Source organism: Hordeum vulgare, chromosome 4H, assembly GCF_904849725.1.
Source record: "Hordeum vulgare subsp. vulgare chromosome 4H, MorexV3_pseudomolecules_assembly, whole genome shotgun sequence".
Taxonomy (NCBI): Eukaryota; Viridiplantae; Streptophyta; class Magnoliopsida; order Poales; family Poaceae; genus Hordeum; species Hordeum vulgare.
This window is the reverse complement of record NC_058521.1, coordinates 474,753,953-474,774,163: the sequence shown is the minus strand read 5'-3', so window position 1 is coordinate 474,774,163 and position 20,211 is coordinate 474,753,953. Positions and strand designations below refer to the sequence as shown.

Below are 20,211 nucleotides of genomic sequence, written 5' to 3'. Positions count from 1 at the left end.
GCGGCCCCTCACGGTTGTCGATTGTGCGTTTGTTTGCCCATCGCCCTGCGCCGATCGTCCCCTCCCTTCTTTGATCGGGACTGCCCATCACCACCCGCTTCCACCGCGCATGTACGGCCACCCAACGTCTCCTCGTCAGCCCCATCGCTGGTTGTCGGGCTCGCCAACTCCGTTCGCATTGGGCTCGTCGGTTGTCGGCCGTCGACCTCGCCAGCTTCAACCGCCTCCCTCGTCGGTCGCATCGGGCCGGCTGCCGGCTCCGTTGCAACCATCATTGTCGGCTTCATCTCGAATGCCGCCACCCTGCCTCCACAGAGTGACGTCCACGACCTCGTGCGCGATCGGAATGATCACCCGCTCGTCCGTGATCCACCTCATTTACGTCGTGCGACTGATCTGGCCCATTGGTTGTGCACGCCTTCGCAGGTCCTGTGAAGGCTGTCCCGACTAAAGCTTGCCTCTCCATCGATCGAGCACCGGGCTGCCGCTGCGTTGCTTCGTCGGGCCTCAGCGCCGCCGCCCCGTGGTTCTCCGCGCGGTTGCACCAACTCGCGTGTTGCCGCCATGTCGCCCCTTTGGGTCGTAGTGCCACGACACATGGTTCTCGCGACCCACAAGCCACCGCTACACTGCCCCTTCGGGCTGTAGTGCTGCGACACGCGGCCCCCGCCGCCGTCCGAGGCCATTCTTATGGCTGCACCGTCTCGTGCACCGACGCTACGTCGCCCCGTCAGGCACTCGCGTCGCGGCACGCGGTCTACGTCGTCGCCCCAAGGTGTTCCTATCATCACCAGACCTGCGCGTTGTCACTTCATCGCCCCTTAGGACCGTAGCGTCGCAGTGCATGGTGCACTCCGTCGTCCCAGCGCGTTGACTTCCCTATGGCATACGCCGCACCGACTTCCTCGACGCTGGAACACCCTCGTCTGCGCTAGTCTTCGTCATGCTGACTGGTTCTTCTTGGCTGTTGGTGCACTAAAGACTGGGGTCTCCAGTGCCCCAGACTTGTGCGCGGACACCGGCAACCTCTCCGCAGCGGCAAGGCGCGTCGCTGGGGCTTAGGGCGAAAGCGAGACTCAAAAACCACCAAGTGCAGATTGCATGCCCCGGCAAGCACTTGCTTGCTGGGAAGGATGAAGAGACCCCGGCAGGAGTTCCCTGCCGGGGAGATAGACAATGCCACGGCGAGACCCTCCCGTCAAGGAAGGAAGATTGATCCCAGGCAAGACACCCTTGTCGGGAAGGCTGACAAGGCCTCAGCAGGCCATCACCTCCCTGCCGAGAGGAACAGGAAGAGCCCCGGCAAGGTGACCCTGCCGGGAAGAAAGAGAAAGGCCCGAGGAGAGGCGCGGGCCTGCGACGCCCTCGCGACCTGCGAACGCCTCCACCGACGAGCACGCCACCGACGATGCATGCACCACGCATCCGCCCGCACACCAACGCAATGCCCCAGAGTTGCCACGTGTGGGTACGTGTCCAACCCCCCCCCCCCCCTCACGAGGTCAGGGAAGTCTGTCGAAGCATTTATTGCACCTTTGACAAGGCAACAACACTATAACTGTCGGTCGGCACTGTTTCAACCGTGAACCCACCGTTCACCCACTGAGCCACTGTGGTGACCCCTTTGCCTATAAAAGGAGTCCCGAGGCTTAGTAGTAGGGGCTTTTTGGCAAATCAAAAGGCTGTAAAAAGGGATAGATCTACAGTAACCCAAAACGAGTAACTAAACGCGTGCAGGAGTAGGGTTTTACGCACCACGCGGCCCGAACCCGAGTAAAAAGATCTTGCCGGGCCATGACTATTAGTTCTGCTCTTGCCGCGACCCCTCTCCCCGCCAAACCAGCAAGAAGGGGACCGTTGAGGGCCCCATAGGTGTCGGCCCTTCACCGACATCTTTGACGCGCCAGGTAGGGGGAATCGCCGGAAGCAGGCTGGCGTCAGCGCCACCCTAATCCGACGAGCCGCTCGTCGGCTCCACGGATCCCAGTTCGCCGCTGCATCTTCCCTGAGTGGGAGGAAGCAGTGGCTGCTCTGCCCGTGCAAGAGCTCATAGCTCCTACATAGTGCTATGCGAGCGCGGGTGGAAGGAGTGGAAGCCCCGAGCTCCGCATCGCCCGGCCGACACACCTCCTTGGAACGCCGCGCTGTTGTTGAGGGCGTGACATGGGGCGTCGGCCAGGCCTCCAACGCTTACTCCGACCGACGCACCTCTCCGGAGTGTTGCATGGTCGTCGAGGACGCGTCCGAGGCCCCAAACTGCCCCTTCGCGCGCCCTCCGGCTCGTATTCCTTCTTGGAGCGTTGTGATGCCAGAAAGATGCGCTCGGTGGCTCCGCCAGCAAAACTCTTGCAAAAGAGATAAGAAAGCGTTACGTCCCAGCGTGCCTCTTTCCTCCAGAGTGGACAAAGGCCACCGACGAAAACCTCGTCGGCAAGAAGGCCGCTGGAGGCAACGTCAGCTTGCCGGGGGTATGGATACTCCTCCCCGGCAGCACCTTCAGACGCTGCTGCCAGGAATGCCGCGACGCGCGAGATAAGTACATAACCAAACTCCTTACCACTCTCTTGGTAGACTAGTTGTATCCTTTTGAAGTATGGACTTTTGTATGAGAACCCCGCGCGCTGATGGACCTTGCTAGGATCAGTGCACTCCGACTCCGTTTCGAGCCTGTTCAACGACTTGAGTGGCCACAGAGCGCCCTTATCTTGTTTCGAACTCGCTCAACATTTCGGACGGCTATGTACCACCTTATTTAGCCTCGAGGCGCGCTCGACGATTTAAATGGTTGCACTGAGTGCGGCAAGGAGTCTTGCCGGTGATGACCTCCTCTGTTGAGTTTTCTGAGGATTTGCTCCTCTAAGGGCTCGCGGCAGGATAAGTCAAGCCGGCAAGCTTCTGGAAAGTGCAAGAAAATAATCATACAAAATGAGAGTCGAATAAAGGATGCAACTATTCATTCATTTGTCTGGATACATTTGATACCACTTAAAAAGCATTGTTGTCCTAACCTAATGACTCTGTCTTTTAACGAGGGACGACATAAGCGAAGGGAGTGAAGTTCAAGAATACAAAAAAATTGGAAGGGCCCACTGCGCAACCCAGGCTCGTTCCTCCTAGACCAGCACTGCGCACAGGAGAGCGGGGCCAGGAGGGAAGGTAGAGCCTTCAATACCGCTCGAGCTTTCTTTGCAGCAGCCGATACGCACATCAGAGCGCCCATAGAACTTGACGACGAGCACACCAGCCTCCATCAGCTTGAAGCGGAGGACGTAGCCGTCCTCGAGTCCATGAGCCCGGGCGAAGGCATTCCAGCCGCGCCCGAGTAGCATGCAATGAAGCTTCGGATACTCCGCGTGCACCTGCGTGGCGCCATGGGAGCATCCGTGCACTCGCAGCCAAAAGACGGGAGGCCGATCGACCTCCATCACCATGGCGAAGCCGCGAGGGAGATGCAGGTGACCCCGAAGGGGGCCACGAAGCTTTGCGATGAACTCAAAAGGCGTCGCCTCCGAGTGGCCACCCGAAGAAGAAGGCACGAGGAGGGAGATCGAGGCTACACTCGGCCTCCCTCGGCCACGACCCCAGCGTCCTCGGCCCCTCGAGCCTCTCCAGCCACGGTCGACGGGGCTGCCGCTGGCCGCGGCCCCTGAAGTTGTGGCATGATCCAAATGGGATCCCCTTGCCGCCCTGGCGGCCGACGGAGGTCGGACCCATCCCCTAACCATGGTTAGGGGCGGGCGCGCACCGGCAAAGCTGAAAGAAACAAGAGAACGCAAGGGGACAGACGCTGAAGGCTTCGAGAGTGAGATGGATGGGAAAAACCTCCGTGCAAACACCCTAATTTATAGGGCAAAGCTTGGAGGCCCACCCTCCTCGCTCCACAAGCCACCGCCCCCTCTCGCCCAATCGCCCTCAAGTCACGAGCAGAATAGGGAACCGCCCTGTTGTACCAATGCATGCAGGGGCGGGCCCATCCACGCCCGCGACTTTAAGGCCACGATCCCCACTTGCCCGACCGCTTCTACGCATGTCCTACACGTGGCAAAGGAGTTTCCACGGGGTAAAGAGGCCACCTCGCGCATGTTGCACACCCTCCCACTTCGCGCGTTCAATGCGCGACGTGGGGAAAGAAAGCCTCTAACGGCTCGATTCCGATAAGCCCGGTGCCCGCGAGTCCGCGCACCGCTTTGGGCCTCGCCCAACTGTTGGAATTATGCCCTAGAGGCAATAATAAATATAGTTATTATTACAATTCCTGTATCAAGATAATTGTTTATTATCCATGCTATAATTGTATTGAACGAAGACTCATTTACATGTGTGGATACATAGACAAAACACTGTCCCTAGCAAGCCTCTAGTTGGCTAGCCAATTGATCAAAGATAGTCAGTGTCTTCTGATTATGAACAAGGTGTTGTTGCTTGATAACTGGATCACGTCATTAGGAGAATCACGTGATGGACTAGACCCAAACTAATAGACGTAGCATGTTGATCGTGTCATTTTGTTGCTACTGTTTTCTGCGTGTCAAGTATTTGTTCCTATAACCATGAGATCATATAACTCACTAACACCGGAGGAATACTTTGTGTGTATCAAACGTCGCAACGTAACTGGGTGACTATAAAGATGCTCTACAGGTATCTCCGAAGGTGTTCGTTGAGTTAGTATGGATTAAGACTGGGATTTGTCACTCCGTGTGACGGAGAGGTATCTCGGGGCCCACTCGGTAATACAACATCACACACAAGCCTTGCAAGCAATGTGACTTAGTGTAAGTTGCGAGATCTTGTATTACGGAACGAGTAAAGAGACTTGCCGGTAAACGAGATTGAAATAGGTATGCGGATACTGACGATCGAATCTCGGGCAAGTAACATACCGAAGGACAAAGGGAATGACATACGGGATTATATGAATCCTTGACACTGAGGTTCAAACGATAAGATCTTCGTAGAATATGTAGGATCCAATATGGGCATCCAGGTCCCGCTATTGGATATTGACCGAGGAGTCTCTCGGGTCATGTCTACATAGTTCTCGAACCCGCAGGGTCTGCACACTTAAGGTTCGACATTGTTTTATGCGTATTTGAGTTGGTTACCGAATGTTGTTTGGAGTCTCGGATGAGATCACGGACGTCACGAGGGTTTCCGGAATGGACCGGAAACGAAGATTGATATATAGGATGACCTCATTTGATTACCAGAAGGTTTTCGGAGTTACCGGGAATGTACCGAGAATCACGAATGGGTTCCGGGAGTTCACCGGGGGGGAAACCCACCCCGGGGAAGCCCATAGGCCTTGAGGGTGGCGCACCAGCCCTTAGTGGGCTGGTGGGACAGCCCAAAAGGGCCCTATGCGCAGTGGAAGAAAAATCAAAGAGAAAAGAAAAAAAAGGAGGAGGTGGGAAAGGAAAGAAGGACTCCACCCATCAAACCAAGTAGGACTCGGTTTGGGGGGGAGTCCTTCCCCCCTTTGGCTCGGCCGACCCCCTTGGGGCTCCTTGAGCCCCAAGGCAAGGTCCCCCCTCTCCCACCTATATATACGGAGGTTTTAGGGCTGATTTGAGACGACTTTTCCACGGCAGCCCGACCACATACCTCCACGGTTTTTCCTCTAGATTGCGTTTCTGCGGAGCTCGGGTGGAGCCCTGCTGAGACAAGATCATCACCAACCTCCGGAGCGCCGTCACGCTGCCGGAGAACTCTTCAACCTCTCCGTCTCTCTTGCTGGATCAAGAAGGCCGAGATCATCGTCGAGCTGTACGTGTGCTGAACGCGGAGGTGCCGTCCGTTCGGCACTAGATCGTGGGACTGATCGCGGGATAGTTCGCAGGGCGGATCGAGGGACGTGAGGACGTTCCACTACATCAACCGCGTTCACTAACGCTTCTTCTGTACGGTCTACAAGGGTACGTAGATCACTCATCCCCTCTCGTAGATGGACATCACCATGATAGGTCTTTGTGCGCGTAGGAAATTTTTTGTTTCCCATGCGACGTTCCCCAACAGTGGCATCATGAGCTAGGTTCATGCGTAGATGTCTTCTCGAGTAGAACACAAAAGTTTTTGTGGGCGGTGATGTGCGTTTTGGTGCCCTCCTTAGTCTTTTCTTGATTCCGCGGTATTGTTGGATTGAAGCGGCTTGGACCGACATTACTCGTACGCTTACGAGAGACTGGTTTCATCGCTACGAGTAACCCCGTTGCTCAAAGATGACTGGCAAGTGCCGGTTTCTCCAACTTTAGTTGAATCGGATTTGACCGAGGAGGTCCTTGGATGAGGTTAAATAGCAACTCATATATCTTCGTTGTGGTGTTTGCGTAAGTAAGATGCGATCCTACTAGATACCCATGGTCACCACGTAAAACCGGCAACAACAAAATTAGAGGACGTCTAACTTGTTTTTGCAGGGTATGCTTGTGATGTGATATGGACAACGATGTGATGTGATATATTGGATGTATGAGATGATCATGTTGTAATAGATAATATCGACTTGCACGTCGATGGTACGGCAACCGGCAGGAGCCATAGGGTTGTCTTTATACTAATGTTTGTGCTTGCAGATGCGTTTACTATTTTTGCTAGGATGTAGCTTTAGTAGTAATAGCATGAGTAGCACGACAACCCCGATGGCGACACGTTGATGGAGATCATGGTGTGGCGCCGGTGACAAGAAGATCGTGCCGGTGCTTTGGTGATGGAGATCAAGGAGCACGTGATGATGGCCATATCATGTCACTTCTGAATTGCATGTGATGTTAATCCTTTTATGCACCTTATTTTGCTTAGAACGACGGTAGCATTATGAGGTGATCTCTCGCTAAAATTTCAAGACGAAATTGTGTTCTCCCCAACTGTGCACCGTTGCTACAGTTCGTCGTTTCGAGACACCACGTGATGATCGGGTGTGATAGACTCAATGTTCACATACAACGGGTGCAAAACAGTTGCGCACGCGGAACACTCGGGTTAAGCTTGACGAGCCTAGCATGTGCAGACATGGCCTCGGAACACATGAGATCGAAAGGTCGATCATGAATCATATAGATGATATGATTAGCATAGGGATGCTTACCACTGAAACTATGCTCAACTCACGTGATGATCGGACTTGAGCTAGTGTAAGTGGATCATGAACCACTCAAATGACTAGAGAGATGTACTTTTTTAGTGGGAGTTTAGCGAATAATTTGATTAAGTTAAACTCTAATTATCTTGAACATAGTCTAAGTCCACTTTGAATATATTTGTGTTGTAGATCATGGCTCACGTGACAGTCACCCTGAATTTTAATACGTTCCTAGAGAAAGCTAAGTTGAAAGATGATGGAAGCAACTTTGTAGACTGGGCTCGTAATCTTAAGCTAATCTTACAAGCTGGGAAGAAGGATTATGTCCTTAATGCTGCGCTAGGAGATGAACCACCCGCTACGGCTGATCAGGATGTTAAGAACGCTTGGTTAGCACGTAAGGAGGACTACTCAGTAGTTCAATGTGCAGTCTTGTATGGCTTAGAACCGGGACTTCAACGTCACTTTGAGCGTCATGGAGCATTTGAGATGTTCCAGGAGTTGAAGTTTATCTTTCAGAAGAACGCCCGGATCAAGAGGTATGAGACCTCCGATAAATTCTATGCTTGCAAGATGGAGGAGAACTCGTCTGTTAGTGAACATGTGCTCAAAATGTCTGGGTACTCAAACCGTCTAGCTGAGCTGGGGATTGAACTCCCGCAAGAGGCTATCACTGACAGAATCCTTCAATCACTGCCGCCAAGCTATAAAGGCTTTGTGTTGAACTACAACATGCAAGGGATGAACAAGTCACCCGGCGAGTTGTTTGCGATGCTGAAAGTCGCAGTCTGAACTCCGTAAAGAGCATCAAGTGTTGATGGTGAATAAGACCACTAGTTTCAAGAGAAACGGCAAAGGCAAGAAGGGTAATTCAAAGAAGAGCGGCAAGCCTGTTGCCAATCCGACGAAGAAACCCAAAGCTGGACCTAAGCCTGAAACAGAGTGTTACTATTGCAAGGGTATGGGTCACTCGAAGCGCAATTGCCCCAAGTATGTGGCAGATAAGAAGGCGGCCAAAGAAAAATCACGTATATTTGATATACATGTTATTGATGTGTACTTAACCGGCTCTCGTAGTAGTGCCTGGGTATTCGATACCGGTTCTGTTGCTCATATTTGCAACTCAAAACAGGAACTGCGGAATAGACGAAGGCTGGCGAAAGATGAAGTGACGATGCGCGTAGGAAATGGTTCCAAGGTTGATGCAATTGCCGTCGGCACAGTTTCACTTCAGTTACCATCAGGATTAGTTATGAACTTGAATCATTGTTATTTAGTGCCTGCGTTGAGCATGAACATTATATCTGGATCTTGTTTATTGCGAGACGGTTACTCTTTTAAGTCAGAGAAAATGGTTGTTCTATTTCTATGAGTAACATCTTTTATGGTCATGCACCCAATGTGAGAGGATTGTTCATATTGAATCTTGATAGCGATACACACATACATAACATTGAGACCAAAAGAGTTAGAGTTAACAATGATAGCGCCATATTTTTGTGGCACTGCCGCTTAGGTCATATTGGTGTAAAGCGCATGAAGAAACTCCATGCCGATGGACTTTTGGAGTCACTTGACTTTGATTCACTTGACACGTGCGAACCATGCCTGATGAGCAAGATGACTAAAACTCCGTTCACCGGAACAATGGAGCGTGCAAGTGACGTGTTGGAAATCATACATACCGATGTGTGTGGTCCGATGAGCGTAGAGGCACGCGGCGGATATCGTTATTTTCTCACCTTCACTTATGATTTGAGTAGATATGGTTATGTCTACTTAATGAAGCACAAGTCTGAAACATTTGAAAAGTTTAAGCAATTTCAGAGTGAAGTTGAAAATCATCGTAACAAGAAGATCAAGTTCCTACGGTCTGATCGTGGGGGTGAATATCTGAGTTTCGAGTTTGGTGCTCACTTAAGACAATGTGGAATTGTTTCACAGTTAACACCGCCTGGAACACCACAGCGTAATGGTGTGTCCGAACGTCGTAATCGTGCTTTATTAGAGATGGTGCGATCTATGATGTCTCTTACCGATTTGCCGTTATCGTTTTGGGGTTATGCATTAGAAACGGCTGCATTCACTTTAAATAGGGCACCATCAAAATCCGTTGAGACGACACCATACGAACTGTGGTATGGCAAAAGGCCAAAGTTGTCGTTTCTTAAAGTTTGGGGATGTGATGCTTATGTCAAAAAGCTTCAGCCTGAAAAGCTGGAACCCAAAGCGGAAAAGTGCGTCTTCATAGGTTACCCAAAAGAGACAGTTGGGTACACCTTCTATCTCAAATCCGAGGGCAAAGTGTTTGTTGCTAAAAACAGAGCTTTTCTCGAGAAGGAGTTTCTCTCGAGAGAATTGAGTGGGAGGAAGATAGAACTTGACGAGGTTGTCGAACCTCTCATCCCTCTGGATGGTGGCGCAGGGCAAGGGGAAACCTCTGTCGTTGCGACACCGGTTGAGGAGGAAGTTAATGATGAAGATCGTGAAACTCCGGTTCAAGTTTCTGTCGAACCACGCAGGTCGACGAGACCACGTGCTGCTCCAGAGTGGTACGGTAATCCCGTCTTATCAATCATGTTGTTGGATAACAATGAACCTACAAATTATGAAGAAGCAATGGTGGGCCTAGATTCCAACAAATGGCTAGAAGCCATGAAGTCCGAGATAGGATCCATGTATGAGAACAAAGTGTGGACTTTGGAGGTACTGCCTGAGGGTCGCAAGGCCATTCAGAACAAATGGATCTTTAAGAGGAAGACGAACGCTGACGGCAATGTGACCGTTTATAAAGCTCGACTTGTGGCAAAGGCTTTTTCACAAGTTCAAGGAGTTGACTACGATGAGACATTCTCACCCGTAGCGATGCTTAAGTCCGTCAGAATCACGTTAGCAATAGCTGCATTTTTCGATTATGAAATCTGGCAGATGGATGTCAAAACGGCGTTCCTTAACGGTTTCCTTAAGGAAGAATTGTATATGATGCAACCCGAAGGTTTTGTCGATCCTAAGAATGCTAACAAGGTGCGCAAGCTCCAGCGATCCATTTATGGACTGGTGCAAGCATCTCGGAGTTGGAACACACGCTTTGATGAGGTGATCAAAGCATTTGGGTTTATACAAGTGGTTGGAGAATCTTGTATTTACAAGAAAGTGAGTGGGAGCTCTGTGGCGTTTCTAATATTATATGTGGATGACATATTGTTGATTGGAAACAACGTAGAGTTTTTGGAGAACATAAAGGATTACTTGAATAAAAGTTTCTCTATGAAGGACCTAGGAGAAGCTGCTTACATTCTAGGCATTAAGATCTATAGGGATAGATCAAAACGTCTGATAGGACTTTCACAAAGCACATACCTTGATAAAGTTTTGAAGAGGTTCAAAATGGAACAATCCAAGAAGGGGTTCTTGCCAGTTTTACAAGGTACGAGATTGAGTAAGACTCAGTGCCCAGCAACTGATGAGGATAGAGAGCATATGCGCTCCGTCCCCTATGCTTCAGCCATAGGCTCTATCATGTATGCAATGTTGTGCACTAGACCGGACGTTAGCCTGGCCATAAGTATGGCAGGTAGGTTCCAGAGTAATCCAGGAGTGGATCACTGGACGGCGGTCAAGAATATCCTAAAGTACCTGCAAAGGACTAAGGAGATGTTTCTCGTGTATGGAGGTGATGAAGAGCTCGCCGTAAAAGGTTACGTCGATGCAAGCTTTGACACAGATCCAGACGACTCTAAGTCGCAAACCGGATACATATTTATTCTTAATGGGGGTGCGGTAAGCTGGTGCAGTTCCAAGCAAAGCGTCGTAGCATATTCTACATGTGAAGCGGAGTACATGGCTGCCTCGGAGGCGGCTAAGGAGGGTGTCTGGATGAAGAAGTTCATGACGGATCTTGGAGTGGTGCCAAGCGCACTGAATCCAATAACCTTGTTCTGTGACAACACGGGTGCCATTGCCTTAGCAAAGGAACCACGGTTTCACAAGAAGTCCAGACACATCAAACGACGCTTCAACCTCATCCGCGACTACGTCGAAGGAGAGGACGTAAATATATGCAAAGTGCACACGGATCTGAATGTAGCAGACCCGCGAGTCCGCGCACCGCTTTGGGCCTCGCCCAACTGTTGGAATTATGCCCTAGAGGCAATAATAAATATAGTTATTATTATAATTCCTGTATCAAGATAATTGTTTATTATCCATGCTATAATTGTATTGAATGAAGACTCATTTACATGTGTGGATACATAGACAAAACACTGTCCCTAGCAAGCCTCTAGTTGGCTAGCCAGTTGATCAAAGATAGTCAGTGTTTTCTGATTATGAACAAGGTGTTGTTGCTTGATAACTGGATCACGTCATTAGGAGAATCACGTGATGGACTAGACCCAAACTAATAGACGTAGCATTTTGATCGTGTCATTTTGTTGCTACTGTTTTCTGCGTGTCATGTATTTGTTCCTATGACCATGAGATCATATAACTCACTAACACCGGAGGAATACTTTGTGTGTATCAAACGTCGCAACGTAACTGGGTGACTATAAAGATGCTCTACAGGTATCTCCGAAGGTGTTCGTTGAGTTAGTATGGATCAAGACTGGGATTTGTCACTCCGTGTGACGGAGAGGTATCTCGGGGCCCACTCGGTAATACAACATCACACACAAGCCTTGCAAGCAATGTGACTTAGTGTAAGTTGCGGGATCTTGTATTACGGAACGAGTAAAGAGACTTGCCGGTAAACGAGATTGAAATAGGTGTGCGGATACTGACGATCGAATCTCGGGCAAGTAACATACCGAAGGACAAAGGGAATGACATACGGGATTATATGAATCCTTGGCACCGAGGTTCAAACGATAAGATCTTCGTAGAATATGTAGGATCCAATATGGGCATCCAAGTCCCGCTATTGGATATTGACCGAGGAGTCTCTCGGGTCATGTCTACATAGTTCTCGAACCCGCAGGGTCTGCACACTTAAGGTTCGACGTTGTTTTATGCGTATTTGAGTTGGTTACCGAATGTTGTTCGGAGTCCCGGATGAGATCACGGACGTCACGAGGGTTTCCGGAATGGTCCGGAAATGAAGATTGATATATAGGGTGACCTCATTTGATTACCAGAAGGTTTTCGGAGTTACTGGGAATCTACTGGGAATGACGAATGGGTTCCGGGAGTTCACCGCGGGGGGGGGGGGGGGGAACCCACCCCGGGGAAGCCCATAGGCCTTGAGGGTGGCGCACCAGACCTTAGTGGGCTGGTGGGACAGCCCAAAAGGGCCCTATGTGCATTGGAATAAAAATCAAAGAGAAAAAAAAGGAGGAGGTGGGGAAAGGAAAGAAGGACTCCACCCACCAAACCAAGTAGGACTCGGTTTGGGGGGGAGTCCTTCCCCCCTTTGGCTCAGCCGACCCCCTTGCGGCTCCTTGAGCCCCAAGGCAAGGTCCCCCCTCTCCCACCTATATATACGGAGGTTTTAGGGCTGATTTGAGACGACTTTTCCACGGCAGCCCGACCACATACCTCCACGGTTTTTCCTCTAGATTGCGTTTCTGTGGAGGTCGGGCGGAGCCCTGCTGAGACAAGATCATCACCAACCTCCGGAGCGCCATCACGCTGCCGGAGAACTCTTCAACCTCTCCGTCTCTCTTGCTGGATCAAGAAGGCCGAGATCATCGTCGAGCTGTACGTGTGCTGAACGCGGAGGTGCCGTCCGTTCGGCACTAGATCGTGGGACTGATCGCGCGATAGTTCGCGGGGCGGATCGAGGGACGTGAGGACGTTCCACTACATCAACCGCGTTCACTAACGCTTCTGCTGTACGGTCTACAAGGGTACGTAGATCACTCATCCTCTCTCGTAGATGGACATCACCATGATAGGTCTTCGTGCGCGTAGGAAATTTTTTGTTTCCCATGCGACGTTCCCCAACACCAACAACGCCTCGCATGCGTGTGGGGCTCGGGCCCGAGCGCTCCTGTCGGTGCACTAAAGACTCAGGTCTCCAGTGCTCGAGACTTGTGCGCCGACACCGGCAGCCCCTCCACAGCGGCAAGGCGCGTCGCTGGGCCTTAGGGCGAAAGCGAGGCTCAGAAACCACCAAGTGCAGATTTCAAGCCCCGAAAAGCACTCGCTTGCTGGGAAGGATGAAGAGACCCCGACAGGAGTTCCCTGCCAGGGAGATAGACAATGCCACGACGAGACCCTCCCGCCGAGGAAGAAAGACTGAGCCCCAGCAAGCCACCCTTGCCGGGAAGGCTGATAAGGCCTCGGCAGGCCATCACCTCCCTGTCGAGAGGAACAGGAAGAGCCCCGGCAAGGTGACCCTGCCGGGAAGAAAGAGAAAGGCCCGAGGAGAGGCGCGGGCCCAAGGCGCCCTCGAAACCTGCGAACGCCTCCATCGACGAGCACGCCACCGACGATGCATGCGCCACGCGTCCACCCGCAACCTGCGAATGCCCCAGAGTTGCCATGTGTGGGTACGTGTCCAACCCCCATGACGAGGTCAGGGAAGTCTGTCGAAGCATTTATTGCACCTCTGACAAGGTATTAACACTGTAGCTGTTGGTCGGCACTGTTTCACCCATGAACCCACCGTTCACCCACTGAGCCACTGTGGTGACTCCTTTGCCTATAAAAGGAGGTCCGAGGCTCAGTAGTAGGGGCTTTTTGGCAAATTGAAAGGCTGTAAAAAGGGACAGATCTACAATAACCCAAAACGAATAATTAAACGCATGCAGGAGTAGGGTTTTACGCACCACGCGGCCCGAACCTGGATAAAAAGATCTTGCCGGGCCCTGACTGTTGGTTCTGCTCTTGCCGCGACCCCTCTCCCCGCCAAACCAGCAAGAAGGGGACCGTTGAGTCCCCATAGGTGTCGGCCCTTCACCGACAATGGCCTACTTCAAGCATCGCCGTCGTGCACCTAACCAGCCGTTGCGACCGCCGTCATGCCGCGGCAACCGCTCCTCTTCGGCGCCGCTGCCGCTCTCTCACCCGAGAAGTGGTGCCCGTCCGCCCCCTTCATCTCTGTCCAACACCAGCTCATCACCAACGTCGTCGTCGTCTACCCCGACCATTTCATCTACTCCGACCACCACGGGCGACATCGGCTCCCCGCCAATTCATGCCGCAACCGTCGTCGAGCCCTTCTCACTTCATCTACTCCGACCACCACGGGCGACATCGTCCCCCTCCCGCTGATTTGCGCCACAACCGCCCTCGAGTCCATCTCAGCTAGCCTCCTCGACATGGCGTATCAGTTTCTACAGGTCCTTGTCTACGCATGCCAGGTGCTGGCAACACCGTCGCGTGCCCTCGTCCCCGGTGTGTTCCCAGGCCTAGAAAGTATGGAGTGGCGCAGCGTCAACATTGACTTCATCCGTCTACGCAAGCCCGGTGCTGGCAACACCGACGGGTGCCTTTGTCCACGAGATGTCCCCGAACTTGGCAATCTCGGCGCGGCGCGTCTCAATTACGTCTTCTTCCCCGACGCACCACTACTTCGACACTACTGCGCCCATGGCTAAATCGTCACCTCTTTGCGCACGCGGCTCCATGGCGACTTCTTCGATACCGGCATACTGACTCGACATCGACCACGACGTTCTTCGCACGGCTACCTCGACCATGGCTACACCATCCTACGCTCTGGGCTACCTCGACAACAACACAAAGGGCTACCGTCTTGCTTAAGCAACCTCGTCGGTTTTCACTCCAGCCACAACTTCCGCGATGCATTGACCGTTACGACTGTGGGGGTGGTCCGTCGGCTTATCTTTGGATTCTTCTCGAGTTTGGCCGTGTGTGTCGCTATAGTTGTGACTACGGGAATGTTGAGTAACGTGATTAATGTGAAGTATAGGTTAGACTAGGATACTATTCGTCCTTGTCTTATATCCTAAATTGATCATTGTATTCCTACATATATGTAAATGAGGCTGAAACAATACAACAACTATTTCATCAATTTCTCTGTTCCCTTCTAACACCACCCATCTCCCGCTGCTCAGTCAATTTCGCTGCTCATTTCATTTTCGTTAGGCCTTTTGGTGCTTCCGGACGGTACACTCCGCCCATCCCCTATAAGAGCAAGATAACACATGCTGGCTGGGGACAAGACAGCCCACGAAGGTGTGGCGCTTTCACCACCTCAGCACAGTCGAGTTGAGCCAAAGAGAACCTTGCCAAAAACACTGTCCCCAGTCTGTACCGCCGCTCGAGGGATCCTAAGCACGGGGGTCATCATATTCAGAAAGCACAATCGGACCCCAAAATAAGACTTGCAGAAACAAACCCTGAAGGAAGGGAACACAACACCTGAGCGACGTAGCCCCAGCCAAAGGCCAATTACGTCGAGGGAGAGCACATGGATGGATTTGTACTGGGTTCTCATTATCATCATCATATCGGGCCAGCCCCTTTGAATCCGGACATGTACAACCTTTCAACAACTCCACGGGGTGGCTGGGGGCTACCAGGCAACGACCGCGCTCTTTGCTTATTTGGACTGACTGGATCTAGCCTACAGCTTGGGATCGAATCTACACAGATGGAACAATTGCTAATAATTTCCCCAAAATTATAAGAAAAATAATCTACAAAAATAGTAGCACCAGCCAGCTCCATCATTGACGGTGACGTATCATGACGCTTCGTAATAACCCGGCGAATGAATGAATGAATGAATGCTGAGAGGGCATTCGTTCCGTGGGCTATGGCTTGTCCTCGAGCTGCACCTGCAGCTCGCTGCTGTCGGTTTTGCGCCGGCCCATCTTGCCGATGGACGAGGCGATGCTGCCCATGAGGCTGCTGCTGCTGCTGCCGCCGTCGCCGAGGTTCACGGACCGGCGAGACCTCCGTTGCCGCGGAGACTCCAGCCTGCCTTCTCCCTCTTCGTCGTCCTCGTCCTCGTCGCCGGCCTTGGCCCTGGTGGCCACCGCCAGCCGGGAGATGCCGCCGCGGCAGAAGGGGCAGGTGGGCAGCGGCTGGCTCTGCGTGGCCGGGTTGGGCTTGGCGTGGCAGCACAGCGCCAGCGTGCACGCCGCGCACATTTGGTGCCCGCACTCCCGGACCTCGATCGCGCACGCCTGGTCGAAGCAGATGCTGCACACCTCGGCGCCCTGCATGCACGAGCTGAGAGTTAGTAGTAGTATCGGTCCGAACAAGATCCGCGCACCGTCGGACGGACGCGCTGGCTCCGAGGGAGATGTCGATGCAAAGGCGGGATCGTGCATGTGGAGGCGTACTGCAATCGCGTTTGAATAACGTTTCCTGCATATGGATTGCTCAGACGTGCGGCAGTTCGTGCAAGCAGGTGCGTGCACACGCTGCCATTGCCGCTGCCACGGTTTGACACCTAACTTGTCATTACCAACGAGTAAACTAGTATAAGTACGTACGCCTGCACCCAATTAGTTAGCCATTCGTCCCTCGGATCAACATAAATATTATACTACTGGTACATTTCTGCGGCAAGTGGCTCTATGTTGAGACCTGACGGCACGTTAGCTACAACCAATGCAATGCAATGATGAACTCTGGGATAATGCTAGCCTTCGACATCAATCTTGATTGAGATCGATCAAAATAAGCACTACTACTTGCTGGTAGTAAATTACTATTGTGCCAATGAAACGATGGCAGCGCGGTAGGTACGGCGAAACTCCCACTGTTATGTCCAACTATTTCGTGCGTATGAGGTCAGCAATGGAACAGCAGTAGTAATTTGCAAGGCAAGACCGGGCAGTACGGTAGTACCTCGGAGACGATGGCATCGTCATCTGAATGCGACGGCGATGGCAATGAATTCTTGGCCCCTTTCAGGATCCTCTTCTCCCTCTCCCTATTGGCCTCCATCAGGGCTGCCTCCAGGAGAGCCTTGGCGTCAGGTTCCAGCTCGCTGATGAACTTGAGAGGAGCAGGCCACACTAGGGGCTCTGCCGATGAGGGGTTCAGCAGCGCCGCGCACGCCACATGCCCGCGCTTCACCGCGACCTCATATGGAATTCTTCTGTATAAACCAATCCACATCGGTAGATTAGACTAACCAGCACAATGGCTTCAGATCATTTGCTGGAGACAACATCTGTAGTTGTGGTGTTGGAATTCAGTGGTGTTTTTCGCAAGAAAATGCTGACGCACCCAACGGAGTCGCGCTGGAGGCGGTCGGCGCCCCAGGAGAGCAGCTGGCGGACGCAGTCGAGGCTCCCGCCGCGCGCGGCCAAATGCAGCGGCGTGCTCCCGGGGAATCTGCAGGAACGCAAGCGCTCGCGTCAATGTCGCAGCTTTTGCCTTCCTAAAAAGGTGCGATTTTTCGGTACTGATAGTGAGAAGGGCGGTCTTTGACTTGGGGAGAAGCTTTACCCGAAGGCGCCGCTGGAGGCAGACACGATGGCGCCGTTCTCCAGCAGGACGTGGACGCAGCGGCGCCAGCCCTGCCTCGCCGCGAGGTGCAGCGGCGTCGCTCCCGTGTCATCCCGCACATTGACGAACCGCGCGTATCCCCTGCACCTCCAAAGCCATAGCTGATGAACCATTAGCAAAGGATGGCGTGCAGCGCGTTGCGGCGAACAATGGCGGCTCTGAGAAGAAGGGCCAACCAGGATTGCGACACCGGCGCGGTCCGGGCCGCCGTGAGGATGGTCCGGAGGCAGTCTGAGTGGCCGTAGTACGCCGCGTAGTGCAGGCACGTCCGCCCGTGCGACGAATCGAACATCAGGATCTGTACACAAAGACGGAAAACACCATTAAGTTCAGGAGAAGCTCCAAGAACAGCCCCAATCACCAAAACTGTGGCCGTAAGTCTCACATTGGCGCCGGCGTCGAGCAACCGTCGCACGCACTCGGTCCTCCCGTGCATCGCCGCAAGCATCAGCGCCGTCTGCGGCAAAGTCCCGCGATGTGAGGACGAGCTTCCCACAAAGGGGGCGACAGGGAAGAGAACAGGTGGAGCGTGACAAACCTGCTTATGGCGGTTCACGACGTCCGGCTGCACGCAAAGATCCAATGCCATGGACACAACCTAAGCAAACAAAGAAATCAGCACACCGGAGATGCACAGGGGTGGCGAGAAGCTGGACGGAGAGGAGCATGCGGCAGCAAAGGGAACCAAGCAAGGTGCCAGATTAGTTTGTGCTTTCGTACTTGGAGGTGGCCGTGGGCGGCGGCGATGTGGAGCGCGGAGAGGCGGTCGAAGAGCGTGGTGCGACGGAGGAGGGAGGGGCGGGAGCTGACGGCGGCGGCGAGGCGGGCGAGGTCGCCGGACTGTGCCGCGCCGAAGAAGTCCACCTCCTCGCTGGGGCGGCCGCAGCTGGCTCCGTGCCCCATCGCCCGTCACGCCTCTCGGCGGACGCCCGGCGAGCCGGCCGCGGTGGCCGGCGGGGGGAATAATGGGGGGAGGAGAGTGAGTACGAGCGTGGGCTGAGGAGTGGGCGCAGTGGCGAGTAGAGCTTAATAGTGCGTGCGCTTTCTTGTGGGTTTTTTTTTTAAAAAAAACTTTTGCTTCTCTTATTGAGAGCGAGAGATTTCCTTTTACTGATAAACTGCACCTCGCGCATGCTAAGATATTTCACCAGAAAGATATAAAAAAAAGATATTTCATCAGAAATGTTTACAAACACACTGTCACCGTCACCGAGATAGGTCTTGTTGATTTATAGGAATTTTGTAAGAACGAAGAACTAAGGCCCTGTTTGTTTCGTAAGTCGTATGACTTTTTTAAGTCCCAACTTATAAGTCATAAGTTTCTATCTGTTTGTTTACAGGGACTTATAAGTCCCGAGTCCCTACCTGTTTGTTTACAGGGACTTATAAGTCCATGTTACACCTAATAAAATACACTTGTTCACATAACCATGCGGACCAGAAAACTCCAGCGATGCAAAACGGGACGACGGGGAAGAACCAATGCAGAAACGGGGCGGCGGGGGGACGAACCGAGGCAGAAAACGAGACGACCGGGCGGCGACGGGGCGAGGCGGCGACGGACCGGGTGGCGACGGGGCGGGCGGCGATGTGGCGATGGGGCGGCGGCGATTGGGGCCTGCGAACGACGAGGGGTAGGGCGGCGGACACTCGATCGATGCGGGATACTTTTTCCGCGGGCTAACGAGCAATAAGTCCCAATAAGCTCCTACTAGAGAGTCTTATTTGATAAGTCCGAAATCACCATAATAAGTCCCAATAAGTCCCTTGTGTTTGGTTTAGGTGGGACTTATAGGGACTTTTTTAAGTCTCAAAACCAATAAGTCCCTGGAAACAAACACCCTCTAAATGATATCTCTTTTTTATACTTCCTCTGTCCCTATCTAGTTTTTTTTAATAACAAATATTATGATACAGAAAAAGTAGAATATATGCATGTTATTTCATTTCTTACAGTTTTCCTATTCCAGTGATATTTCTATCATATGATCCAAAGAACGCCTAAGTATTTTCTTGTGAGATGATTTGTCATGTGGTGTCTATATAATGTCGATTCATTTTATACCCCCTCCCCCTCCTCCGTCGGGGATTCATCTACATGTATTTTAGTTCTGCAACATTGATTTTTATAAATTTGTGCGACAATTAATTTTGAATAATGGGAGTATGTATTTATAATACATATATGTGCATAGTGTGACCATACTTTACTAGGGCTAAGACTCTTGATTGGATCCTATCCACAAACGAGGCAAACACTAATCTTATAAACATACGTACTAGGTAAGTATATTTTGGGTCTGAATTCTTATTCTGAAGCCTCATAGACACAATCTTTGAAGCCCAATAACAATTCTTGGGAGGGATGACATTTGCGAACGGTTCCTGTGAGTTTCATTTATATAGAGATGACATCTTCTTCTCAAGAGGATGGCGATTTTTGGTTTAGAAGGAATTTTCTTTCAAAAAATTGCCACCACATAATCTCTATCACACGGCTGCGAGGTCGTTCCTTGGTACCTTCATCCGAGAATGTTTCTTGGATGTCATTTTTCCAATCTTATGCTCTTTACCACCAATTCACGATGACTTTGATTTTTTTAGCACCAATTCTTTGTGGGGTATGCTAAGGTGGATAGGTGGCTCAATGAGAGGGGATCCTCCCTCCATCATTTTGCGGTGGAGCTCGGATGCCA

The 20,211-nt window shown here is 51.9% G+C and overlaps 1 protein-coding gene across 1 annotated transcript; it reads right to left on the bottom strand.

Moving 5' to 3' along the window:
- Positions 1-15,463: 15,463 nt before the first annotated feature.
- LOC123449017 (E3 ubiquitin-protein ligase XB3-like) lies at positions 15,464-18,507 on the bottom strand. The gene is made up of 8 exons (XM_045126080.1): positions 18,236-18,507; positions 18,054-18,113; positions 17,901-17,972; positions 17,692-17,813; positions 17,456-17,596; positions 17,234-17,341; positions 16,850-17,102; positions 15,464-16,212 (listed from the first exon to the last, which is right to left on the bottom strand). Exons 1-8 carry the CDS (start codon positions 18,416-18,418, stop codon positions 15,805-15,807), a joined length of 1,347 nt encoding a protein of 448 aa, XP_044982015.1. The 5' UTR covers positions 18,419-18,507; the 3' UTR covers positions 15,464-15,804.
- Between the last annotated feature and the right edge of the window lie 1,704 nt (positions 18,508-20,211).